The 24,981-nt window shown below is 37.6% G+C and overlaps 1 protein-coding gene across 1 annotated transcript; it reads left to right on the top strand.

The window, feature by feature from the left end:
• Positions 1-3: 3 nt before the first annotated feature.
• On the top strand, positions 4-24,318 carry LOC141301317 (uncharacterized). The gene is made up of 6 exons (XM_073831565.1): positions 4-678; positions 2,161-2,865; positions 14,501-15,205; positions 18,874-19,578; positions 19,896-20,600; positions 23,606-24,318. The coding sequence occupies exons 1-6, from the start codon at positions 12-14 to the stop codon at positions 24,316-24,318; spliced, it is 4,200 nt and encodes a 1,399-aa protein (XP_073687666.1). The 5' UTR covers positions 4-11.
• Positions 24,319-24,981: the final 663 nt, after the last annotated feature.

Genomic DNA, 24,981 nt, shown 5'->3' on the forward strand with positions numbered 1-24,981 from the left:
GGATTGTGTTAATGGGGTATAAACTTGCTGGTAAGAGTTCAGTAGGAAACAGCATCCTGGGCAGAGAGGAGTTTGTCTTGAAGACATCTGCTCAGTGTGTGAGGAGACATGGAGAAGTAGCAGACAGACACATCACTGTCATTGAAGCTCCAGGATGGTGGATTGATTTCATAGTAGAGCAGAGTCCTGAGTTACTGAAACAGGAGATTTTGCTCAGTGTGTCTCTGTGTCCTCCAGGACCACATGCTGTATTACTGATCATACGTGTGGACACTAGATTTAAAGAGACTGAGAGAAAAGCATTGCAGGGTCATCTGGATCTTCTCGGTGAGAGAGTCTGGAGTCACACTATAGTGCTGTTCACCTGTGGAGATCATCTGTTAGACACATCTATAGAGCAGCACATTGAGAGTGAAGGGCAGGATCTCCAGTGGCTGCTGGACAAATGTGGGAACAGGTATCATGTTCTCAACAATCAGAACAGGAGTGACCACACTCAGATCAAGGAGCTGCTGGAGAAGATTGAGGAGACAGTGGCACAAAACAACGGCTGCCATTTTGAAATAGACAGAAAGATTTTACAGGAAATGAAAGAGAGAAGAAGAGCAGAGGAAGAGAGAGCAGAAGAACGAATGAAGAGGATGAAACAACAGAGAGACAACATTAGATCACAGATGAGTGAGTGACAAAATTACTTTTTTTTTTTTTAATTAGAGAGTCAAGACAGCAGCACAAAAATCCAAGAAGGATCAAATGATTCAATGTATTTACTTTTTTATTGTCTATACATGTAGTTAAGGTTTTTAATCTTATTGATATAATTAGCTTTGGGTTTATTTTTTATATTTATAATATTGCTTATGTATAAATATAAACATTTCTAGAACAGGGTTATGTTGTGGTCTTCCTGCTGCTTGGACCTTATGTAGCACAATAAATTGTGAAAATGTAGTTGTGCTTGTCAGATGTCTCCGCCTACGGTTTAAGCCACAATCTACATCAGGGCTACTCTTTTCTGACCTGCCAGCCATTTTAACATGGCTAATAAAGTTCTGCTCCATGTTTCTGTCATTTAATGATGCCTAAATGGTTTTTGAATAAATCTCTCTGGCATATTGTAGAGTACACTATAGATTAAATATTTAATTAAACAAATTTAATTAATAAATTATTATTTTACAGCATTCACTTTTTTATCTTTGCTTATTTTGTGTTACTTAAGGTGTGTTTTTTTATGTTTCAAATGCTGATCAACAAAATTATGCAAATTTTCTTAGTTATAAAAAAAGTTATTAAATTGATTTTGGAGTTGAACTTTATGCATAATGCTTTGTTTATTTTATAAACAATGTAAGGGAGATCATGTATACATGTATCTTTTGGTTGTTGAAACTATTTGACAGAAAATCATCCATTTTCATTATTTATCTCACTTATCTCAGTTATCCCCTATTCAGAGACAGATTTGGGAAAGCACAACAGCTTTTGCACTTATACTCTATTGCTGTGAATCTTCGTTATTTTTCTGTGTTGTTACTGGTTTATTGGCTGTGTGCAAACTGCCAGATTCATAATTGCTCACTCAAGTGGAAAAATGTGCTGTTGCTGCCAGATCTTAGTTACCAAAAATCATTGTATTTAATGCAAAACTGGACCAAATCAAATGAAAAAGAGTCATAACTGTATATTTTCAAGTATTCTAAGGCAAAGCAAATATGAAAATCCAAGAAAACCCAATACTTTTAGTATGCTAGAAAACATACTAAACTTTTTTTATTTAAAAAATGGCAGTATTTTTTTTAATGAGGGTTAGGAAATAAAAAATGTAGTTTGCACAGTACTGTTAGGCCTGTAGAGAGTCCTGGTAAATCACATATACAAGTACTGTACTGGAAATCATATACAAAATTCTCAATACAGTATTAATTTGTGTGTGTATTTGTAAGCATCCATATGTCTCTTAGAAAGGCACTGCCATCTAATGGGTTTCCTGGCAACAGCCCTGCTTCTGAATTGACACCTGCCATGATATTTGTTATTTTTTTTATCTGTCTCTGTTCAATTATGTCACAGGAAATGTTGAAGTGTTAAGCAGTCATTTACAGATTCCCAGTACAGTATTATTTTGAATAAGTGTGTTTTGTTCTCTGTTTGTTTCAGGTGATGCCCAGCATCTCTCAGAGCTGAGGATTGTGTTAATGGGGTATAGAGATGGTGGTAAGAGTTCAGCAGGAAACACCATCTTGGGCAGAGAGGAGTTTGACCTGAAGACATCTGCTCAGTGTGTGAGGAGACATGGAGAAGTAGCAGACAGACACATCACTGTCATTGAAGCTCCAGGATGGAGGAGTAATTACACTGTAGAGAAGAGTCCTGAGTTACTGAAACAGGAGATTTTGCTCAGTGTGTCTCTGTGTCCTCCAGGACCACACGCTCTACTACTGATCATACGAGTGGACACTGGATTTAAAACCTATGTAAAAAAAGCATTGCAGGGTCATCTGGATCTTCTCGGTGAGAGAGTCTGGAGTCACACTATAGTGCTGTTCACTGGTGGAGACTCTCTGTTAGACACATCTATAGAGCAGCACATTGAGAGTGAAGGGCAGGATCTCCAGTGGCTGCTGGACAAATGTGGGAACAGGTATCATGTTCTCAACAATCAGAACAGAAGTGACCACACTCAGATCAAGGAGCTGCTGGAGAAGATTGAGGAGACAGTGGCACAAAACAATGGATGCCACTTTGAAATAGACAGAACGATTTTACAGGAAATGAAAGAGAGAAGAAGAGCAGAGGAACAGAGAGTGGGGGAACGAATGAAGAGGATGAAAAAACAGAGAGACAGAATCAGATCACAGATGAGTGAGTGACATATTTTTTTAATGAAACTGGATATTCACAACAATTCTTTGTTCATGCTGCTGTATATTCACTTTCATATTATTATGTAAAGTTTCTAATCTGTTTATTATAAGCAGGTTTATGCTATTTTTTTCAATATTGCTGATATATAGGTATTTGCATTTTTAAAACACAGCTATGTTATGGTTGTATGCTCGGTATGCTTTCTACTGCTTAGACCTTATATAGCAAAATAAAGTATGACCAAATAATTGCATTTGTAAAATATCTCACAGTTTGAGCCGCAGTCTACATAATGTCATTAATATAGTTTGTTTCTTCTCATGTCTGCTGTTTCCGTTCTTCTTAGCTTTCATCCATCTCCAGTGGACACTAAATTACCTGTTTTCTTTTTCTTCATGTACTCAAGAGATACATTTATTCATTTAGATAAACAGTTGTGTAGATTAAATGTTAAAACATTTTTTAAAGATGCTAATGTAGAGAATTTTGGTTAGCTCAAAGAATTTAAGATGATCAATATATGTGTGTATATGTATGAGACTGTTCCTCTCATCACATATACACTGCAAACTCCACCAGGTCTTACGACCAATGAATAGGATGAAATGAGTTATTTAAAACATACATTTCAGTCAGGGAAAGTAGTTTAACTCACAGGAAATCGTGTATAATAATCGTCATTAAATATACGCAATTTCCAGTTTCTGATCAGTAACAGTAATAACGATATCGACTGGTTTCTTTGTCCAGCAAATTATTCAGCGATACCCATTACTCTGACGTTGGCCCGTCGTCACGGCAACGCATTTTACTAACCAGAACGGAGTCAAAACAATTGAACAGAATAGGGCTTAAGGTAGCAATATGAGATCGAAACAGTTTAAGTGACTTTTGCAATGTAAGCATTCAGCACAGAGAATCATTATATGTGAATATATGGTTGTTTATTAAACTATTCTACTTACAAACGATCGCACATAGACAAACGTACATAAAACACAAATAGACAGAGAACGCGTGAGAGAGAGGGAGTAAGAGAGAGAGAGAGAGAGAGAGAGAGAGAGAGAGAGAGAGAGTAAGAGAGAGAGACAGAAAGTGAGTTTGCAAGGGACAGGAATGCAAACAGTTCTGAACAACCTGAAATCGTTTCTTTTATAAAACGCCTAATACGCAGCTATCTACGTTTGTAGAAAGGACGGATACTTGCAAGCTTGTTGTTGTGCATTGGTTCCGTATGTGTTCAGTTCAGAAAGTCCTTTCCAGTTCCTTGAGAGTATTGCAGGCCTCATCATCTCCACTGCCAGGTGAGCCCAAACCCCCCCCCCCATGGATCTGGGGGGAGGTGCGGGTGACGTGTCTTTGTGTCCCGAAGGCAAGAGAGCGAGAGAGAGATGAGGGAAGGTTTATAAACCTGTAGGTCGTTCACGCCCACAGTTGGACCTTGTCCAATCCGGTTGATCTGAGTTTTGGAGGGAAGATTGAAAGTCTTTGTCTCTCACAATGGGGTTTCGCATGTGGAAGCTGATTGGTTGTTTGGCCACAAAACTTTCAAAAGTTCAATAATACATATAAAGCAAGGAGTTATTAAGATGCCACAAACATTAACATTTAGGGAATAATAAATGCTGCTCATAGACACCAAACATGATCTATGAATCTTCTCGGTTGACTGAGTGATTCTAAACGTGAGTCTTAGCATGCACAATGATTCACCTATTGCGGATTAATGTTTGAGGCCGACATACATAACAGAAACAACGATATAAGAAAAGGTAACACATTGATATGTGTACATTTCTATATAACTGTATGTGGGACTGTATGTCTGAATAAGGAAAGTGTATCTGCATTTCTGTAAGAGTCTTATCTTGATGGTGGGGGGATGAGTTGGATAGTGAACAAAGGTCTGGCTCATAGCACATAGGTGTTAATCATGGGGGAGAAGTCATTTAAGGAATATAACTAGTTATTTCATGTCTGATTGCCCTCCAGGCACTACATATCCCCTCTTTCGAACGTTGTTGTCCGTCCAACAGACAACAGCGAGCGACGTCAAAGGTGCGGAACAATCAGGCATGCACCCGGCACTCATGGCTGGAAGAGAGAGGTGGCTCTCTGGAGGTTGGTGCTTCAAGGGGTGGCTGTGGTGCCGTGGTCGACGTTATCAGGTGTGATAATGTAGACAGTGGCAAGGTATGGGTCCTCGAGCTTTGTGCAACAGGTGTCGAGGCACTGTCACTTGTCATCCTGACCCAGGTTGGTCTGTGTCAGGTGGTTGTTATCTAGTATCTGTGGTCCCTGCAGTCTGGAATCGCTGGTTGGACTCTCACTTGTGAGAGGGCAGGTAGTTCCAGGGTTCCCAGAGAATTGTCGTAAAGATTTTGTAGTGTAAAGAAAGTTTCAGACGGACCCGGTTAGGGTGCAGGAGGGCAGCAGGTGTCTGTTATCCCGCTGTTTTGCTCAAATGTCATCAGGCGTCTGATGTTGGGGGTGTCGACACTGACTTGAGCGGGTCTGAGTGGTGTTGGTAGGGGTTTTGCTGTTGGGCCTGTGGGCCCGTTGCTCCATTCAACATTGTCTGGCTGCTCCTGAGGTGTCGGCTGGTCTTATGGGATGCTTTTTCCTTTTAGGAAGTCTAATGCGGTGTTGCGTTGGGCAAGGAGTCAGAAGTTTATCTTTCAGTACTTCTCAGTGGAGTTTCATTCAAGGAGCTCCTTGTTAGCATCAGAAACTCTGTTCTGGAAAAGCAGGCGTGTTCAGCTGTCCTTGTGGGTGTCGGTTAATTTTGGTACTCGGAGACTTGCAGGTTCAGTTCATTTACCTCCTGTCTGAGGCCCTTGAGGGTGTGGGCCAAGGAGAAGATGATGCTGCTCAGCTCCTGGTTGTCCAGGCTGGATGTGAGTTGTCCATTTGTCGCAGTCCTGCTGTTCCTTTCTCTGCCATTGCAGGCCGTTGGCTGCTTTAGGCTGAAGGATGCCGTTCTCTGTACTCTGCTGAGTCTCCAGTTGGTCCTGGTGAGTGGCAGGGCTGGATGTCCGAGACACGCTGGTTCACAGTTCCTATTGTGAATCTCGCTGGCTGCGGCATGCTTTTGGCTTCCTGCGCTCTTTGGATGCAGGTGTCGCACTCGGGCATGTTTCACTGAAGTACTGGTGAGCAATGTAGGTGGTGACACGGGTGGTCTCTTAGTTGACACGGGTGTCGTTTCTGGTGCCATCTGGTGGTAAACGTTCACAGATGTTTCTCGTCGACTGACTGCTTTGCATCGTAGAGCGGCTGTGTCGTTTGAAATCCGCTGGTTTCGAGCTGGCATCAAACTTAGCATATTCTGATGTCCTCTGTCACTGCATGCTTGGCAGTGCGCCACTTTTGCATTGGTAGTGGCTTTGGTACTCTGGTGTATTCTGCACGGTGCATCTTGGGCATACATCAGCAATGACCCCCCTTTGTTCCTGGAAAGCTGGGAGCTGTGGCGGTGTTTGGTTATCAGGAACAAATGTGAGGATGTGTCATCTAGATGCGGCATGTGTGTGACATCACTGAGTTGTTTTCGGCTTAGTGCCTTAGTGTGGTCGGACAGTGCAAAGTGTCAGCATTGCTTGGGAGCAGTGGAGGCTGCTTTAGCAGAGCTATTTTGTAGGTGGAGCCAGTGTGCATGGGTGTGATGCAGGCGGCGTAGCAGCGTGAGGGGTTTGCTTGTGGCTTAGAAGGGATGCTTGGGTTGGGTGGGTGGGTTTTTTGTTGTTGAAAACCTTAGGCAGCCACAAAATCCCTCAGTTTTTTTTCTGGGCCTTTCACTGTTTTTCCACGAATAGCATGTAATGTTCTTATTGTGATGGCACTGCTTGTCTGGAACAGTTGTTGATGCTCGTCTGTTTCAAACTGAGTGGTGTTGTTTGAAACTGAGCTTAGCCTACTTTGAGTCTATGCAGGTTAGTAATTTTCAGAGGGAGTTCTTGCGACTTGCTGTGACACAAGGGTTGATCCGATTGCCGTCACTCGTGCTGTGATGTCAGGTGGCCCTGCTTAAGGTGTTGCAGTGGGACAGGCTTGTCGTTTTCCACTAGGTACCTGCTCTGGGCGTGTCTTGCCTCGCTCTTGGGTCTATGAGCACATGGGTTTGTGTGCGTGGGATCCTTGGTCTGCAGGCATTGACAGTTATAAACATCACACAGTGGTGGCAGGTTTCTGTGATTCCCTTTGTCTTCTGGTGTGCTTGGCACGTCGCTGGATGGCTTGTGCAGCGCAGCTGTTGTCATCTGGGTGCTGGGCTGTGCTGAGAGCCTTGTACATGACATTAGTTCTGTATCATCGTCATATGTGGAGAGCAGCTTGGCACCACTTCTGAGTGGCCATTTTCCTTTAGGCTCTTCATGACGGAATTGTTTAAAGTCTTTGAAATACCTGAATGGTATGTACACTGCAAAAGATTACTTTTCAGAAAGGGGGTGTGGCTTCTAGAGTGGGCACTGCTTCACGTATTCCATTGAATGTGTGTGCAGCATTAGGGTTTTAGCCACACTGTGTTTTGAGCCGAACAGTGACCCCTTTTGGTGAATGCAGGTAGTTCGTTCGCCAGAGTGTAAACATCTGGGAGTAATCTTATCTAGCAAGGCTTTCTCGCAGTTGAGGGAGTATCGTAGGGCTGTGAGAAACAGGAAGTAGCAGGTTTTGCATTGTCTATTCCAGGTTAAGTTCAGAGCACAGGTGTCCTCAGTGTTGGCCTGCACTGATCTCAGATCACTCCCACACAGTGATGTCGCTGCGTGTTCAGCTCCCATACACCACTGTATGTTTGTTCACCTTGGTCAGTCAGACGTCCCCCCTTGGCATGGGGCAGCTGGACAATCACTTTGCTAATCTTTATTGCCTTCTGGTGCTTGGCTGTTTTCCGGCGGTCTGTAGAGTCCGCTGAATCGAGCAATCGCTGTACGGAAGAAGGCTGTAGCATTTGGGTGGTGACTCACAGTGTGATGTGGATATCTGAGGGGAAAGATTTTCTGGCGTTGATGCCATCTTCCCTTGGTGCCTGTCGCGTTGTCTCACGTAGGCTCAGATGCTGGTCGTAGCAGTCGTGTTCTTAGCTGCTGTATTCAGATTTGACAGTTTTGACTGCTGGTACCAATGGCTGGGGTCCTGTTAGCTGGAGGTGGAGCTAAGCAGATCTGTCTCGTGGTCACACTGGGCAAATGTTCTTGCTTAAAAGTCAATGTTTTGCAGACAGGCGTGTGTTGTAGCCTACTGCAGTGTTCAGGAAGACAGCGTTTTGTGGTGACAGCTGTCAGATTCCCGGCCAGCTTGCTGGCGTGTGAGGTGTGAACGGTGGGCTGTTAGGCCCGGGAGAGATTTTGTGTTGAGCTCTCCTGTTTGTTCATATTGTTATCTGCAAGAATTTGAGTTCTTTAAGGTGTGCTGGGTTCATTGTAAAGAGAGCTTCCGCTGTTTAGGAGTGTTCTCCTGTACTGCTCTCTGCGCTCAGTCTGTGGGGGTGTTGCAGGCGTGTCTTGAAGCTTTTCTCCTCTCTCCTCGTGTAGGTCCTTGTCCTCTTCATCCGCTATCTCTGAACATCCAGATGGTCTAGGCGGTTCTGCGCGCTGTCCTGGTTCCGTCGTGGGTGAAGCTTTCTCCGCTGCGGCTTTAGTCAGACGATCTTGTTGAGGGCGTGGTCACTGATGGTCCGGGCTGTAGATGAGTTGATTGGTTCTCTGCAGCCGTAGCTCTTGACTGGATCGTGATCCATTCGCCTGTGTGCGTGGTCGACCGGCTGTTCTCCGCTCAGGGGCTGTAGTCACTAGACCCAGGGCAGGATGGCATCTTTGCCTTGTCTGGACTGGATGGCGAGACTGGATGGTGACATGTTGACACAAATAGAGAGGGAGAGACAAAGCACAACGAGCCAATGCAAGTCCGTACAGAACTAATGAGCTAAAATGTTATGTGTTGCGCACTTAACTGATGTCATCAGATGGTGACGCAAACTAAACGCTTATTATCCTAGCTGTAAAGAAGGGGTCAGATAGTTTGTGTGGGTAAACACAGGAAACTATGAGTAAACTTAATGATGAGCGATTAACTTTAGAGCTATTCAGTTCATCGGTGTAGTTACCAAAAGATTTCACTGATGTTCAGACAGGTTCAGTCTCTAATAGGGAGAGAAATAAAAAAACAAAATCCATCAGAAAGAGAGGTATAAAGGGTTAAAGCAAAAGAGAGAAAGTGAGCTGACTGCCAGCCCTGAGGTCAGTGACGGGGCCCACCGGGTGGGGGCGCTATGGAGTCGTCACACCTGGGGAATGGCAGAGCTGAGAGAGCAAAAGAGAGAAAGGCCCCCCTGGGATGGGCCGAATTACCCGGGGTAGTGAGAGTGCAACTTGATCGATTTGGTCAAAGTTTAAATTTAAATCAAGACTGTTTAATCAAAAATTTAAAATGAGCAAATACAATTATAATTGCTAAAGGGAGAGTTGAATCTAAGGCGGTGAAATAATTAAAATTAAATCACACACACACAAAAAAAAACATACATTATGTTAATTATCATTATGGTTTAAATAACAATAATTAATAATGTAACATCAAAAGGAAAAGAGAAGGGAGAGACTGACTGGGACTATCTATAAGCGTTGTTGCTCAAAGAAAAAAAAAATAAAATAAAATAAAAAAAATAATATGAAATCAGGCATAGGTATTGGAAGAGGTTTTAGACAGACTTCTATCCTTTAATAGAAGGAAATACCTTTTATGCGGGATTTCAGATTCCACCTTGTGTGGATTTGAACGCGCATCTAAGCGCAGTTACCATGGCGATGCGTGATCGCGGGTGTATCTTTCTTGTGTCCGTTTTACTGAACACAGGTACATGTGTTTTGCAAACTTTAACTTACTAGGATGCTTACACTATTAAAAGGTTGCTTAGTTACGATGCGTGCACCTTGATCTTGAGTCAGCCTGCTGACACAAGACTTGTGTGTGCTTTGCACAAAACAAATAAATAACACTCGATCAAGATTTGTACAGTAATAACGCGAAGTTGTTTACTATATTAAATCTATTCGATGAGCAAACGGGGTCAACCTAATCAGTTAGCTAAGCTGAGGTTTTAACCCAAAGGAGCAAGATAGCTGATTAGCATTGGAGTGCACATCAATGGCTAATCTATCTACACTCAAAATATAAAGATATGGCCATTGTAAGGTGAAAGAGGAACATCGCTCAATCAGCTTCTTCACGCAAAAATAGAGGTTTTCTTCGCTCAATTTAGGGTGGCTTTAAGACGCGCTATAAAAGATTCCTTCGTTTTATAGGGTCAATATATAAACTGCAGTTAAGTTACATCTTCAACAGCGGTTTAGTTTCTCTGTGCGAGAGGCTCAAACATCTGTGAAGGTGTTAAAGGTGGGCTTGGCCACACCGTTCTAACACACACACACACACAAACAAAAGAGACGCGAGTCGCGAGCCGAGTTTGAATAAACAAACATGCAGACACACAAACTATTCCTGAGCCGCTCACATCACATAGTTTAAAACTGCCCCGCATTCTAACGCCAATTAATGTAGAGAATTTTGGTTAGCTCAAAGAATTTAAGATGATCAATATATGTGTGTATATGTATGAGACTGTTCCTCTCATCACATATACACTGCAAACTCCACCAGGTCTTACGACCAATGAATAGGATGAAATGAGTTATTTAAAACATACATTTCAGTCAGGGAAAGTAGTTTAACTCACAGGAAATCGTGTATAATAATCGTCATTAAATATACGCAATTTCCAGTTTCTGATCAGTAACAGTAATAACGATATCGACTGGTTTCTTTGTCCAGCAAATTATTCAGCGATACCCATTACTCTGACGTTGGCCCGTCGTCACGGCAACGCATTTTACTAACCAGAACGGAGTCAAAACAATTGAACAGAATAGGGCTTAAGGTAGCAATATGAGATCGAAACAGTTTAAGTGACTTTTGCAATGTAAGCATTCAGCACAGAGAATCATTATATGTGAATATATGGTTGTTTATTAAACTATTCTACTTACAAACGATCGCACATAGACAAACGTACATAAAACACAAATAGACAGAGAACGCGTGAGAGAGAGGGAGTAAGAGAGAGAGAGAGAGAGAGAGAGAGAGAGAGAGAGAGAGAGAGAGAGAGAGAGAGAGTAAGAGAGAGAGACAGAAAGTGAGTTTGCAAGGGACAGGAATGCAAACAGTTCTGAACAACCTGAAATCGTTTCTTTTATAAAACGCCTAATACGCAGCTATCTACGTTTGTAGAAAGGACGGATACTTGCAAGCTTGTTGTTGTGCATTGGTTCCGTATGTGTTCAGTTCAGAAAGTCCTTTCCAGTTCCTTGAGAGTATTGCAGGCCTCATCATCTCCACTGCCAGGTGAGCCCAAACCCCCCCCCCCATGGATCTGGGGGGAGGTGCGGGTGACGTGTCTTTGTGTCCCGAAGGCAAGAGAGCGAGAGAGAGATGAGGGAAGGTTTATAAACCTGTAGGTCGTTCACGCCCACAGTTGGACCTTGTCCAATCCGGTTGATCTGAGTTTTGGAGGGAAGATTGAAAGTCTTTGTCTCTCACAATGGGGTTTCGCATGTGGAAGCTGATTGGTTGTTTGGCCACAAAACTTTCAAAAGTTCAATAATACATATAAAGCAAGGAGTTATTAAGATGCCACAAACATTAACATTTAGGGAATAATAAATGCTGCTCATAGACACCAAACATGATCTATGAATCTTCTCGGTTGACTGAGTGATTCTAAACGTGAGTCTTAGCATGCACAATGATTCACCTATTGCGGATTAATGTTTGAGGCCGACATACATAACAGAAACAACGATATAAGAAAAGGTAACACATTGATATGTGTACATTTCTATATAACTGTATGTGGGACTGTATGTCTGAATAAGGAAAGTGTATCTGCATTTCTGTAAGAGTCTTATCTTGATGGTGGGGGGATGAGTTGGATAGTGAACAAAGGTCTGGCTCATAGCACATAGGTGTTAATCATGGGGGAGAAGTCATTTAAGGAATATAACTAGTTATTTCATGTCTGATTGCCCTCCAGGCACTACACTAATTATTTTAAAACATTATTTTACAGCATCCTGCTATTTATCAATACTTAAATTGCATGTAACTTGACTCTTTTTTTCTCATTTTATATGCAGATAAGTAAACTAACAATAAAAAAAGCAATTACCTTGACATAATTTTATAAAGAAAACTTATTAACTGATTTGGTAACTGAACTTCATTTATTGAGGAAATGAAAACAATATAAGTAAAATCATGTCATTCATAAGCATTCTTGTTACCACTGTAACTATTTGAAAGAAAAGCATCCACTTCTCATGAAAATATATATATTTTAATATTACACTTATCCAGATACTACTGACTTTATCTCTTTAACCCCCCTAATCAGATAGAGACTATACTTTAGTGTCAGGCATTAGTTCACATGGACTAAACAAACTCCAGCAAACACCAGCCTCCAGTGACTCTTGGTTTTGTTGGAACAGTGTGGTTAAATCTGCTTATTGGTCTTTAATGCATAAAAACTACACTTATTTCATGTACATTGTTTATAACAAGGTGGCTTATATATATAACACTAAGTGAAAGAGCAGTAAATAGCTATAGATTCTTTATACACACAGGATTTTCAGCTATTTATATTACTTATTGCAAATATTGTCAATTATCTGCACCTCAATATAGTACACAGGGCTGGGTAGATTACTTACAAATTGTAATCCGTTACTGATTCCAGATTACATGACAAAAATTGTAGTCAGTAAAGTAATCCGTTACATTACACATTTTAGGTAATATTATCTGATTACTATTGGATTACGTTTAGATTACTTTTGACAACTCGTTTATCACATTGATTAAAATAGGATTATCTTGTACAATAATAATGTAAAAAAAAAATGCAAAGAGTAAGAAAATATGTTCCATTCATTGTACAGCATGAGGTGCATTTAACATTATATTACATCAAGGTTTCCAAAGCTAGGATTCGTAAAGGAACTGCAGGGGGTTTGTGAGTTGAATGAAAATCTAACAATTAATTAAATCCTAAAAAAATGTAAATGAAAATAAATCATTTTAAAACAAAGTCCCTTCTGAGGAAAGCCTCTTTACTCTGTAGCCATATTTGCAATGACTCTGGGCTGCTCATACAAGACTAAGTCATATTTTTATGAATGGGGGAATCCTGAAATCTAAAAAACTGCTCGCTGAACTCGCAATGATATTTGTCAATTCAGCCAGAGCTTCTAATGGCGATTGGCTCTTTAATTTAGTAGGTTCCGCGATATTGCATGTTGCAGTTTCTCCCATTCATAAGTAGGAGTGAACCGTCTTTGTATTTCTATAGTCTTTGTTTTAAAATAACAATTAAAATAAAACACTTACTACAAAAGATTAAATATTTGTATTTACCTGCATGCCATGTGACCATTAATCAACGTCAAAGATACCATGAACATGCAAATGTAATACTTAATTATTGAAATTTTTATTTTAAAATCTCAGGGGTACCTAAAGTATATACTTGAAGCATATTTGGTGAATAAGGTTTAGAGGACAAAATGTTTTGGAATACCTGCATTATATAAATAAGAAATAACATGAACATATGCATTTTAATGAGTTTGAAAGACAAAAGCCTCCCAAAGACATAATAATACATGATTAAAAACCTACAGAGTGATAATTCAAATAAAAATGAATGTTTTCATCAGTAGTTGATGCAATATTAAAACCCTTCTTAAACCTGAAATGATTTTTGTGAATCCAGTGGTCAAATACTATGACATCACCTGACTAATGACTATTCTATGTGTGAATGTCCACAAAACTAGACTTTCTGAATGTATTTAATCAGTAGGCTATTTTAGACAGGAAAATTTAAATGATGAAAAAGAGAAATTAGGGACAATTAATGATTATTGTAAAATGTAACTTACTCTAATTACAAGTACTTCATTTTTGGATTCTGATTACATAATTCAGATTACAATCAGTTACTATGCAGCTCTGGTAGTACATTACTAAATAATATGTAATAATAATGTATTAAGTGTAAATTGTAATTCAAAATATTAAATGGATTCCACCCAAAAAAGCCCTTCCTACCCCTACCATAACCTTACGCGATACTTTATTTTCAACTTGTTGATTATTTTCTTAATTTTTATTTTCTGACATGACATGAGATTTTAAAAGGGAGAAAAAAAAGTTTGGCAAAAGGCAGATTTGAACACAGGTCAAATTACTACAACACATGTTTTACCATCTACAGCACTGGAGCTGTGACTCCAGACTCGTCTTTTGTAGTGTTGACTACTGCAATCGCACATTAGTGAGTTAGTGTACATACCCTCAACAAGGTGGGCTATTTGCACTAATAAACACTCTATAATTGCACTTATAATAATAATAAAAAAAGTATCTTGATCTTCCTTATGGGTTCATTTTGCGTTAATGACTGTATATTTTTATTTATTTTGTTACTTAGGGATCTTATAGGCCAGGTATTTGCAGATTCTTAATATAATATAATTTGGAATAAGTGTGTTTTGTTCTCTTTTTGTTGCAGGTGACACTCAACATTTCTCAGAGCTGAGGATTGTGTTAATGGGGTATAAAAGTACTGGTAAGAGTTCAGCAGGAAACACCATCCTGGGCAGAGAGGAGTTTGACTTGAAGACATCTGCTCAGTGTGTGAGGAGACATGGAGAAGTAGCAGACAGACACATCACTGTCATTGAAGCTCCAGGATGGAGGAGTAATTACTCTGTAGAGGAGAGTCCTGAGTTACTGAAACAGGAGATTTTGCTCAGTGTGTCTCTGTGTCCTCCAGGACCACATGCTCTACTACTGATCATAAAGGCGAGCAGAAGATTTAAAGAAACTGACAAAAAAGCAGTTCAGGGTCATCTAGATCTTCTCGGTGAGAGAGTCTGGAGTCACACTATAGTGCTGTTCACTGGTGGAGACTCTCTGTTAGACACATCTATAGAGCAGCACATTGAGAGTGAAGGGCAGGATCTCCAGTGGCTGCTGGACAAATGTGGGAACAGGTATCATGTTCTCAACAATCAGAACAGGAGTGACCACACTCAGATCAAGGAGCTGCTGGAGAAGATTGAGGAGACAGTGGTGCAAAACAACGGCTGCCATTTTGAAATAGACAGAAAGATTTTACAGGAAATGAAAGAGAGAAGAAGAGCAGAGGAAGAGAGAGCAGAAGAACGAATGAAGAAAATGAAACAACAGAGAGACAGAATCAGATCACAGATGAGTGAGTGACATTTTTTTTATGAAACTGGATATTCACAACAATTCTTTGTTCATGCTGCTGTATATTCACTTTCATATTATTCTGTAAAGTTTCTAATCTGTTTATTATAAGCAGGTTTATGCTAATTTTTCGATATTGCTGATAAATAGGTATTTGCATTTTTAAAGCACAGCTATGTTATGGTTGTATGCTTGGTATGCCTTCTACTGCTTAGACCTTATATAGCAAAATAAAGTATGACCAAATAATTGCATTTGTAAAATATCTCACAGTTTGAGCCGCAGTCTACATAATGTCATTAATATATAGTTTGTTTCTTCTCATGTCTGCTGTTTCCGTTCTTCTTAGCTTTCATCCATCTCTAGTGGACACTTAATTACCTGTTTTCTTTTCCTTCATGTACACAAGAGATACATTTTTTTATTTAGATAAACAGTTGTGTAGATTAAATGTTAAAACATTTTTTTTTAAAGATGCTAATTATTAAAAAACATTATTTTACAGCATCCTGCTATTTATCAATACTTAAATTGCTTGCAACTTGACTCTTTTTTTTTCATTTTATATGCAGATAAATAAAATAACAATAAAAAAAGCAATTACCTTGACATAATTTTATAAAGAACTTATTAACTAATTTGGTAACTGAACTTCATTTATTGAGGAAATGAAAACAATATAAGTAAAATCATGTCATTCATAAGCATTCTTGTTACCACTGCAACTATTTGAAAGAAAAGCATCCACTTCTCATGAAAATATATATATATTAATATTACACTTATCCAGATACTACTGACTTTATCTCTTTAACCCCCCTAATCAGATAGAGACTATACTTTAGTGTCAGGCATTAGTTCACATGGACTAAACGAACTCCAGCAAACACCAGCCTCCAGTGACTCTTGGTTTTGTTGGAACAGTGTGTTAAATCTTCTTATTGGTCTAAAAAACTACACTTATTTCATGTACATTGTTTATAACAAGGTGGCTTATATATATAACACTAAGTGAAAAAGCAGTAAATAGCTATAGATTCTTTATACACACAGGATTTTCAGCTATTTATATTACTTATTGCAAATATTGTCAATTATCTGCACCTCAATATAGTACACAGGGCTGGGTAGATTACTTACAAATTGTAATCCGTTACTGATTCCAGATTACATGACAAAAATTGTAGTCAGTAAAGTAATCCGTTACATTACACATTTTAGGTAATATTATCAGATTACTATTGGATTACGTTTAGATTACTTTTGACAACTCGTTTATCACATTGATTTAAATAGGATTATCTTGTACAATAATGATGTAAAAAAATGCAAAGAGTAAGAAAATATGTTCCATTCATTGTACAGCATGAGGTGCATTTAACATTATATTACATCAAGGTTTCCAAAGCTAGGATTCGTAAAGGAACTGCAGGGGGTTTGTGAGTTGAATGAAAATCTAACAATTAATTAAATCATAAAAAATGTAAATTAAAATAAATCATTTTAAAACAAAGTCCCTTCCAAGGAAAGCCTCTTTACTCTGTAGCCATATTTGCAATGCCTCTGGGCAGCTCATACAAGACTAAGTCATATTTTTATGAATGGGGGAATCCTGAAATCTAAAAAACTGCTCGCTGAACTCGCAATGATATTTGTCAATTCAGCCAGAGCTTCTAATGTCGATTGGCTCTTTAATTTAGTAGGTTCCGCGATATTGCACGTTGCAGTTTCTCCCATTCATAAGTAGGAGCGAACCGTCTTTGTATTTCTATAGTCTTTGTTTTAAAATAACAATTAAAATAAAACACTTACTACAAAAGATTAAATATTTGTATTTACCTGCATGCCATGTGACCATTAATCAACGTCAAAGATACCATGAACATGCAAATGTAATACTTAATTATTGAAATTTTTATTTTAAAATCTCAGGGGTACCTAAAGTATATACTTGAAATATATTTGGTGAATAAGGTTTAGAGGACAAAATGTTTTGGAATACCTGCATTATATAAATAAGAAATAACATGAACATATATGAGTTTGAAAGACAAAAGCCTCCCAAAGACATAATAATACATGATTAAAAACCTACAGAGTGATAATTCAAATAAAAATGAATGTTTTCATCAGTAGTTGATGCAATATTAAAACCCTTCTTAAACCTGAAATGATTTTTGTGAATCCAGTGGTCAAATACTATGACATCACCTGACTAATGACTATTCTATGTGTGAATGTCCACAAAACTAGACTTTCTGAATGTATTTAATCAGTAGGCTATTTTAGACAGGAAAATTTAAATGTTAAAAAAGAGAAATTAGGGACAATTTATGATTATTGTAAAATGTAACTTACTCTAATTACAAGTACTTCATTTTTGGATTCTGATTACATAATTCAGATTAGATGTAATCAGTTACTATGCAGCTCTGGTAGTACACTAAATAATATGTAATAATAATGTATTAAGTGTAAAATGTAATCCAAAATATTAAATGGATTCCACCTAAAAAATCCCTTCCTACCCCTACCATAACCTTACGCGATACTTTATTTTCAACTTGTTGATTATTTTCTTAATTTTTATTTTCTGACATGACATGAGATTTTAAATGTACTAAAACTAGAGTCACAACAGCTGAAAAAGATAAGGCAACAGTTTTTAAATAAAGAAAATAAAGTAAAAGTATGGTATTTGGGGTAAAAAATAATCACCCTGTTTAGAATTAAACCATCATATTTAAAAGCATGCTATTAATCATATCATTTAATAAAATATATAATTTGTTGTTACTATTGTAAATCATTATTAAATTACTATGGGATCTCCTTCACTGCTTTTAGAATCTTTACATTTTAAAATGATTTTGTTTCTGTATTTTAAAATATGTTTAATATAAAATGCGTATATTTATTGAACAAAACATAATATTTTATTTATGAAAATAAGCAGAAAATAGTACAAACTTTGCTAAAGTGATTTTAACAAGAAGTAATTCAGACATTATTAAATAAAAACATTATTTTAGCTAAAGTAATTGCATTAATACTGTGTGCCTTTTACTCTGTGTGTGGGGTAAAAGGCTCCGCTTGCCACCTCATACATTTATAAGATTTAAATAATAAATAAATAAACAACTGGTAAACAATACAAACATATATTTTTCTGCAATGATACACTTTGGGCATATTGAAAAGCATTTTCTTAGGGTGTGCCTTTAGCTTCATTGTACCCTACTATGTGGTTAGATCAGTGTGTTGAACCTGTTAGTGTTTAACATGATTAAAAACTACACTGTATTTTACATCATTTATAAAACATAACCTACATGTTCTGCATCATACCATTGTCCCGATCACCCTGATGGGTTTATTTTCTGCTAATGAGTGTACAGCAGGGATCCTCAAATCTGGCCCACAAGATCCACTTTCCTGCAGAGTTTAGCTCTATCCCTAATAAAACACCTGAGCATGCTGATCAGGTAGATGAGTTTAATCTGGGTTGGAGCTAAACTCTGCAGTGCGTTGGCCCTCCAGGGCAAAATTTGAGGAACCGTGCTGTACAGTATCACTTATTTAATTGTATTAAATGTATAATGGATCTGGTATTTACAGATTCTCAATAAAATATAATTTAGAAAAGTGTGTTTTGTCCATTTGTTGCAGGTGATGGCCAACATCTCTCAGAGCTGAGGATTGTGTTGATGGGGTATAAAAGTGCTGGTAAGAGTTCAGCAGGAAACAGCATCCTGGGCAGAGAGGAGTTTGACTTGAAGAGATCTGCTCAGTGTGTGAGGAGACATGGAGAAGTAGCAGACAGACACATCACTGTCATTGAAGCTCCAGGATGGTGGATAGATGAACCTGTACAGGAGAGCTCTGAGTTACTGCAACAGGAGATTTTGCTCAGTGTGTCTCTGTGTCCTCCAGGACCACACGCTGTACTACTGATCATACGTGTGGACACTAGATTTAAAGACTATGTGAGAAAAGCAGTTCAGGGTCATCTAGATCTTCTCGGTGAGAGAGTCTGGAGTCACACTATAGTGCTGTTCACTCGTGGAGACTCTCTGTTAGACACATCTATAGAGCAGCACATTGAGAGTGAAGGGCAGGATCTCCAGTGGCTGCTGGACAAATGTGGGAACAGGTATCATGTTCTCAACAATCAGAACAGGAGTGACCACACTCAGATCAAGGAGCTGCTGGAGAAGATTGAGGAGACTGTGGCACAAAACAACGGCTGCCATTTTGAAATAGACAGAAAGATTTTACAGGAGATGAAAGAGAGAAGAAGAGCAGAGGAACAGAGAGCAGAAGAACGAATGAAGAGGATGGAAAAAAAGAGAGACGACATCAGATCACAGATGAGTGAGTAAATTTACTAAAACTAGAGTCACAACAGCTGAAAAAGATAATTAAATCAACAGTTTTTAAATAAAGAAAGAATAAAGTAAAAGTATGGTATTTGGGTTAAAAATAATCACCATGTTTAGAATGAAACCTTCATATTTAAAGCATGCTATAAATCATATCATATAATAAAATATATAATAATAATAAAATAAAAGCCATGATGCAAAACTGGTTGTTGAAACAAAATAGATGGATTGACTTTTTATTTAGAGCAGTTATTTACAGATTCTTAATACAATATTTTGGATAAGTGTGTTTTGTCTTTGTTGCAGGTAATGCCCAAAGTCTTTTAGAGCTGAGGATTGTATTGATAGGTAGCAGAGCTGGTGGCAAGAGTTCAGCAGGAAACACCATACTGGGAAATGAGGAGTTTGACTTTAACACATCTGCTCAGTGTGTGAGGAGACATGGAGAAGTAGCAGACAGACACATCACTGTCATTGAAGCTCCAGGATGGTGGAGTGATTACACTGTAGAGGAGAGTCCTGAGTTACTGAAACAGGAGATTCTGCTCAGTGTGTCTCTGTGTCCTCCAGGACCACACGCTGTACTACTGATCATATCTGTGGACACTAGATTTAAAGAGAATGAGAGAAAAGCATTGCAGGGTCATCTGGATCTTCTCAGTGAGAGAGTCTGGAGTCACACTATAGTGCTGTTCACCTGTGGAGACTCTCTGTTAGACACATCTATAGAGCAGCACATTGAGAGTGAAGGGCAGGATCTCCAGTGGCTGCTGGACAAATGTGGGAACAGGCATCATGTTCTCAACAATCAGAACAGGAGTGACCACACTCAGATCAAGGAGATGCTGGAGAAGATTGAGGAGACAGTGGCACAAAACAACGGCTGCCATTTTGAAATAGACAGAAAGATTTTACAGGAAATGAAAGAGAGAAGAAGAGCAGAGGAACAGAGAGTGGGGGAACGAATGAAGAGGATGAAAAAACAGAGAGACAGAATCAGATCACAGATGAGTGAGTGACATATTTTTTTAATGAAACTGGATATTCACAACAATTCTTTGTTCATGCTGCTGTATATTCACTTTCATATTATTATGTAAAGTTTCTAATCTGTTTATTATAAGCAGGTTTATGCTATTTTTTTCAATATTGCTGATATATAGGTATTTGCATTTTTAAAACACAGCTATGTTATGGTTGTATGCTCGGTATGCTTTCTACTGCTTAGACCTTATATAGCAAAATAAAGTATGACCAAATATTTGCATTTGTAAAATATCTCACAGCCGCAGTCTACATAATGTCATTAATATAGTTTGTTTCTTCTCATGTCTGCTGTTTCCGTTCTTCTTAGCTTTCATCCATCTCAGTGGACACTAAATTACCTGTTTTCTTTTTCTTCATGTACTCAAGAGATACATTTATTCATTTAGATAAACAGTTGTGTAGATTAAATGTTAAAACATTTTTTTTAAAGATGCTAATTATTTTAAAACATTATTTTACAGCATCCTGCTATTTATCAATACTTAAATTGCATGTAACTTGACTCTTTTTTTCTCATTTTATATGCATATAAGTAAACTAACAATAAAAAAAGCAATTACCTTGACATAATTTTATAAAGAAAACTTATTAACTGATTTGGTAACTGAACTTCATTTATTGAGGAAATGAAAACAATATAAGTAAAATCATGTCATTCATAAGCATTCTTGTTACCACTGTAACTATTTGAAAGAAAAGCATCCACTTCTCATGAAAATATATATATTTAATATTACACTTATCCAGATACTACTGACTTTATCTCTTTAACCCCCCTAATCAGATAGAGACTATACTTTAGTGTCAGGCATTAGTTCACATGGACTAAACAAACTCCAGCAAACACCAGCCTCCAGTGACTCTTGGTTTTGTTGGAACAGTGTGGTTAATCTGTTTTTTGGTCTAGAATGCATAAAAACTACACTTATTTCATGTACATTGTTTATAACAAGGTGGCTTATATATATAACACTAAGTGAAAAAGCAGTAAATAGCTGTAGATTCTATATACACACAGGATTTTCAGCTATTTATATTACTTATTGCAAATATTGTCAATTATCTGCACCTCAATATAGTACACAGGGCTGGGTAGATTACTTACAAATTGTAATCCGTTACTGATTCCAGATTACATGACAAAAATTGTAGTCAGTAAAGTAATCCGTTACATTACACATTTTAGGTAATATTATCAGATTACTATTGGATTACGTTTAGATTACTTTTGACAACTCGTTTATCACATTGATTTAAATAGGATTATCTTGTACAATAATGATGTAAAAAAAATGCAAAGAGTAAGAAAATATGTTCCATTCATTGTACTTTACAGCATGAGGTGCATTAAACATTATATTACATCAAGGTTTCCAAATCTAGGATTCGTAAAGGAACTGCAGGGGGTTTGTGAGTTGAATGAAAATCTTAACAATTAATTAAATCATAAAAAATGTAAATTAAAATAAATCATTAAAAAAAAAGTCCTTTCCAAGGAAAGCCTCTTTACTCTGTAGCCATATTTGCAATGCCTCTGGGCTGCTCATACAAGACTAAGTCATATCTTTATGAATGGGGGAATCCTGAAATCTAAAAAACTGCTCGCTGAACTCGCAATCACATTTGTCAATTCAGCCAGAGCTTCTAATGTCGATTGGCTCTTTAATTTAGTAGGTTCCGCGATATTGCGCGTTGCAGTTTCTCCCATTCATAAGTAGGAGCGAACCGTCTTTGTATTTCTATAGTCTTTGTTTTAAAATAACAATTAAAATAAAACACTTACTACAAAAGATTAAATATTTGTATTTACCTGCATGCCATGTGACCATTAATCAACGTCAAAGATACCATGAACATGCAAATGTAATACTTAATTATTGACATTTTTATTTTAAAATCTCAGGGGTACCTAAAGTATATACTAGAAATATATTTGGTGAATAAGGTTTAGAGGACAACATGTTTTGGAATACCTGCATTATATAAATAAGAAATAACATGAACATATGCATTTTAATGAGTTTGAAAGACAAAAGCCTCCCAAAGACATAATAATACATGATTAAAAACCTACAGAGTGATAATTCAAATAAAAATGAATGTTTTTATCAGTAGTTGATGCAATGTTAAAACCCTTCTTAAACCTGAAATGATTTTTGTGAATCCAGTGGTCAAATACTATGACATCACCTGACTAATGACTATTCTATGTGTGAATGTCCACAAAACTAGACTTTCTCAATGTATTTAATCAGTAGGCTATTTTAGACAGGAAAATTTAAATGATGAAAAAGAGAAATTAGGGATAATTAATAATTATTGTAAAATGTAACTTACTCTAATTACAAGTACTTCATTTTTGGATTCTGATTGCATAATTCAGATTACATGTAATCAGTTACTATGCAGCTCTGGTAGTACATTACTAAACAATATGTAATAATAATGTATTAAGTGTAAAATGTAATTCAAAATATTAAATGGATTCCACCCAAAAAAGCCCTTCCTACCCCCATAACCCTACGCGATACTTTATTTTCAACTTGTTGATTATTTTCTTAATTTTTATTTTCTGACATGACATGAGATTTTAAAAGGGAGAAAAAAAAGTTTGGCAAAAGGCAGATTTGAACACAGGTCAAATTACTACAACACATGTTTTACCTTCTACAGCATTGGAGCTGTGACTCCAGACTCGTCTTTTGTAGTGTTGACTACTGCAATCGCACATTAGTGAGTTAGTGTACATACCCTCAACAAGGTGGGCTATTTGCACATATAGACACTCTATAACTGCACTTATAATAATAATAAAAAAAGTATCTTGATCTTCCTTATGGGTTCATTTTGCGTTAATGACTGTATATTTTTATTTATTTTGTTACTTAGGGATTTATAGGCCAGCTATTTGCAGATTCTTAATATAATATAATTTGGAATAAGTGTGTTTTGTTCTCTTTTTGTTGCAGGTGACACTCAACATTTCTCAGAGCTGAGGATTGTGTTGATGGGTAATAGAGTTGCTGGTAAGAGTTCAACAGGAAACACTATCCTGGGCAGAGAGGAGTTTGACTTGAAGACATCTGCTCAGTGTGTGAGGAGACATGGAGAAGTAGCAGACAGACACATCACTGTCATTGAAGCTCCAGGATGGTGGAGTAATTACACTGTAGAGGAGAGTCCTGAGTTACTGAAACAGGAGATTTTGCTCAGTGTGTCTCTGTGTCCTCCAGGACCACATGCTCTACTACTGATCATAGATGTGGACATTAGATTTAGAGAGACTCAGAGAAAAGCATTGCAGGGTCATCTGGATCTTCTCGGTGAGAGAGTCTGGAGTCACACTATAGTGCTGTTCACTGGTGGAGACTCTCTGTTAGACACATCTATAGAGCAGCACATTGAGAGTGAAGGGCAGGATCTCCAGTGGCTGCTGGACAAATGTGGGAACAGGTATCATGTTCTCAACAATCAGAACAGGAGTGACCACACTCAGATCAAGGAGCTGCTGGAGAAGATTGAGGAGACAGTGGCACAAAACAACGGCTGCCATTTTGAAATAGACAGAAAGATTTTAGAGGAGATGAAAGAGAGAAGAAGAGCAGAGGAAGAGAGAGCAAAACAACGAATGAAGAGGATGGAAAAAAAGAGAGACGACATCAGATCACAGATGAGTGAGTAAATTTACTAAAACTAGAGTCACAACAGCTGAAAAAGATAATTAAAGCAACAGTTTTTAAATAAAGAAAATAAAGTAAAAGTATGGTATTTAGGGTAAAAATAATCACCATGTTTAGAATGAAACCATCATATTAAAAGCATGCTATTAATCAGATCATATTATAAAATATATAATTTGTTGCTACTACTGTAAATCATTATTAAATTACTATGGGATCTCCTTCACTGCTTTTAGAATCTTTACATTTTAAAATGATTTCGTTTCTGTATTTTAAAATATGTTTAATATAAAATGCGTATATTTATTGAACAAAACATAATATTTTATTTATGAAAATAAGCAGAAAATAGTACAAATTTTGCTAAAGTGATTTAAACAAGTAGTAATTCAGACATTATTAAAAAAAAACATTATTTTAGCTAAAGTATTTGCATTAATACTGTGTGCCTTTTACCGTGTGTGGGGTAAAAGGCTCCGCTTGCCACCTCATACATTTATAAGATTTAAAAAAAAAAAAAAAACTGGTAAACAATACAAACATATATTTTTCTGCAATGATACACTTTGGGCATATTGAAAAGCATTTTTTTAGGGTGTGCCTTTAGCTTCATTGTACCCTACTATGTGGTTAGATCAGTGTGTTGAACCTGTTAGTGTTTAACA

This window comes from Garra rufa, chromosome 25, assembly GCF_049309525.1.
Source record: "Garra rufa chromosome 25, GarRuf1.0, whole genome shotgun sequence".
Taxonomy (NCBI): domain Eukaryota; kingdom Metazoa; phylum Chordata; class Actinopteri; order Cypriniformes; family Cyprinidae; genus Garra; species Garra rufa.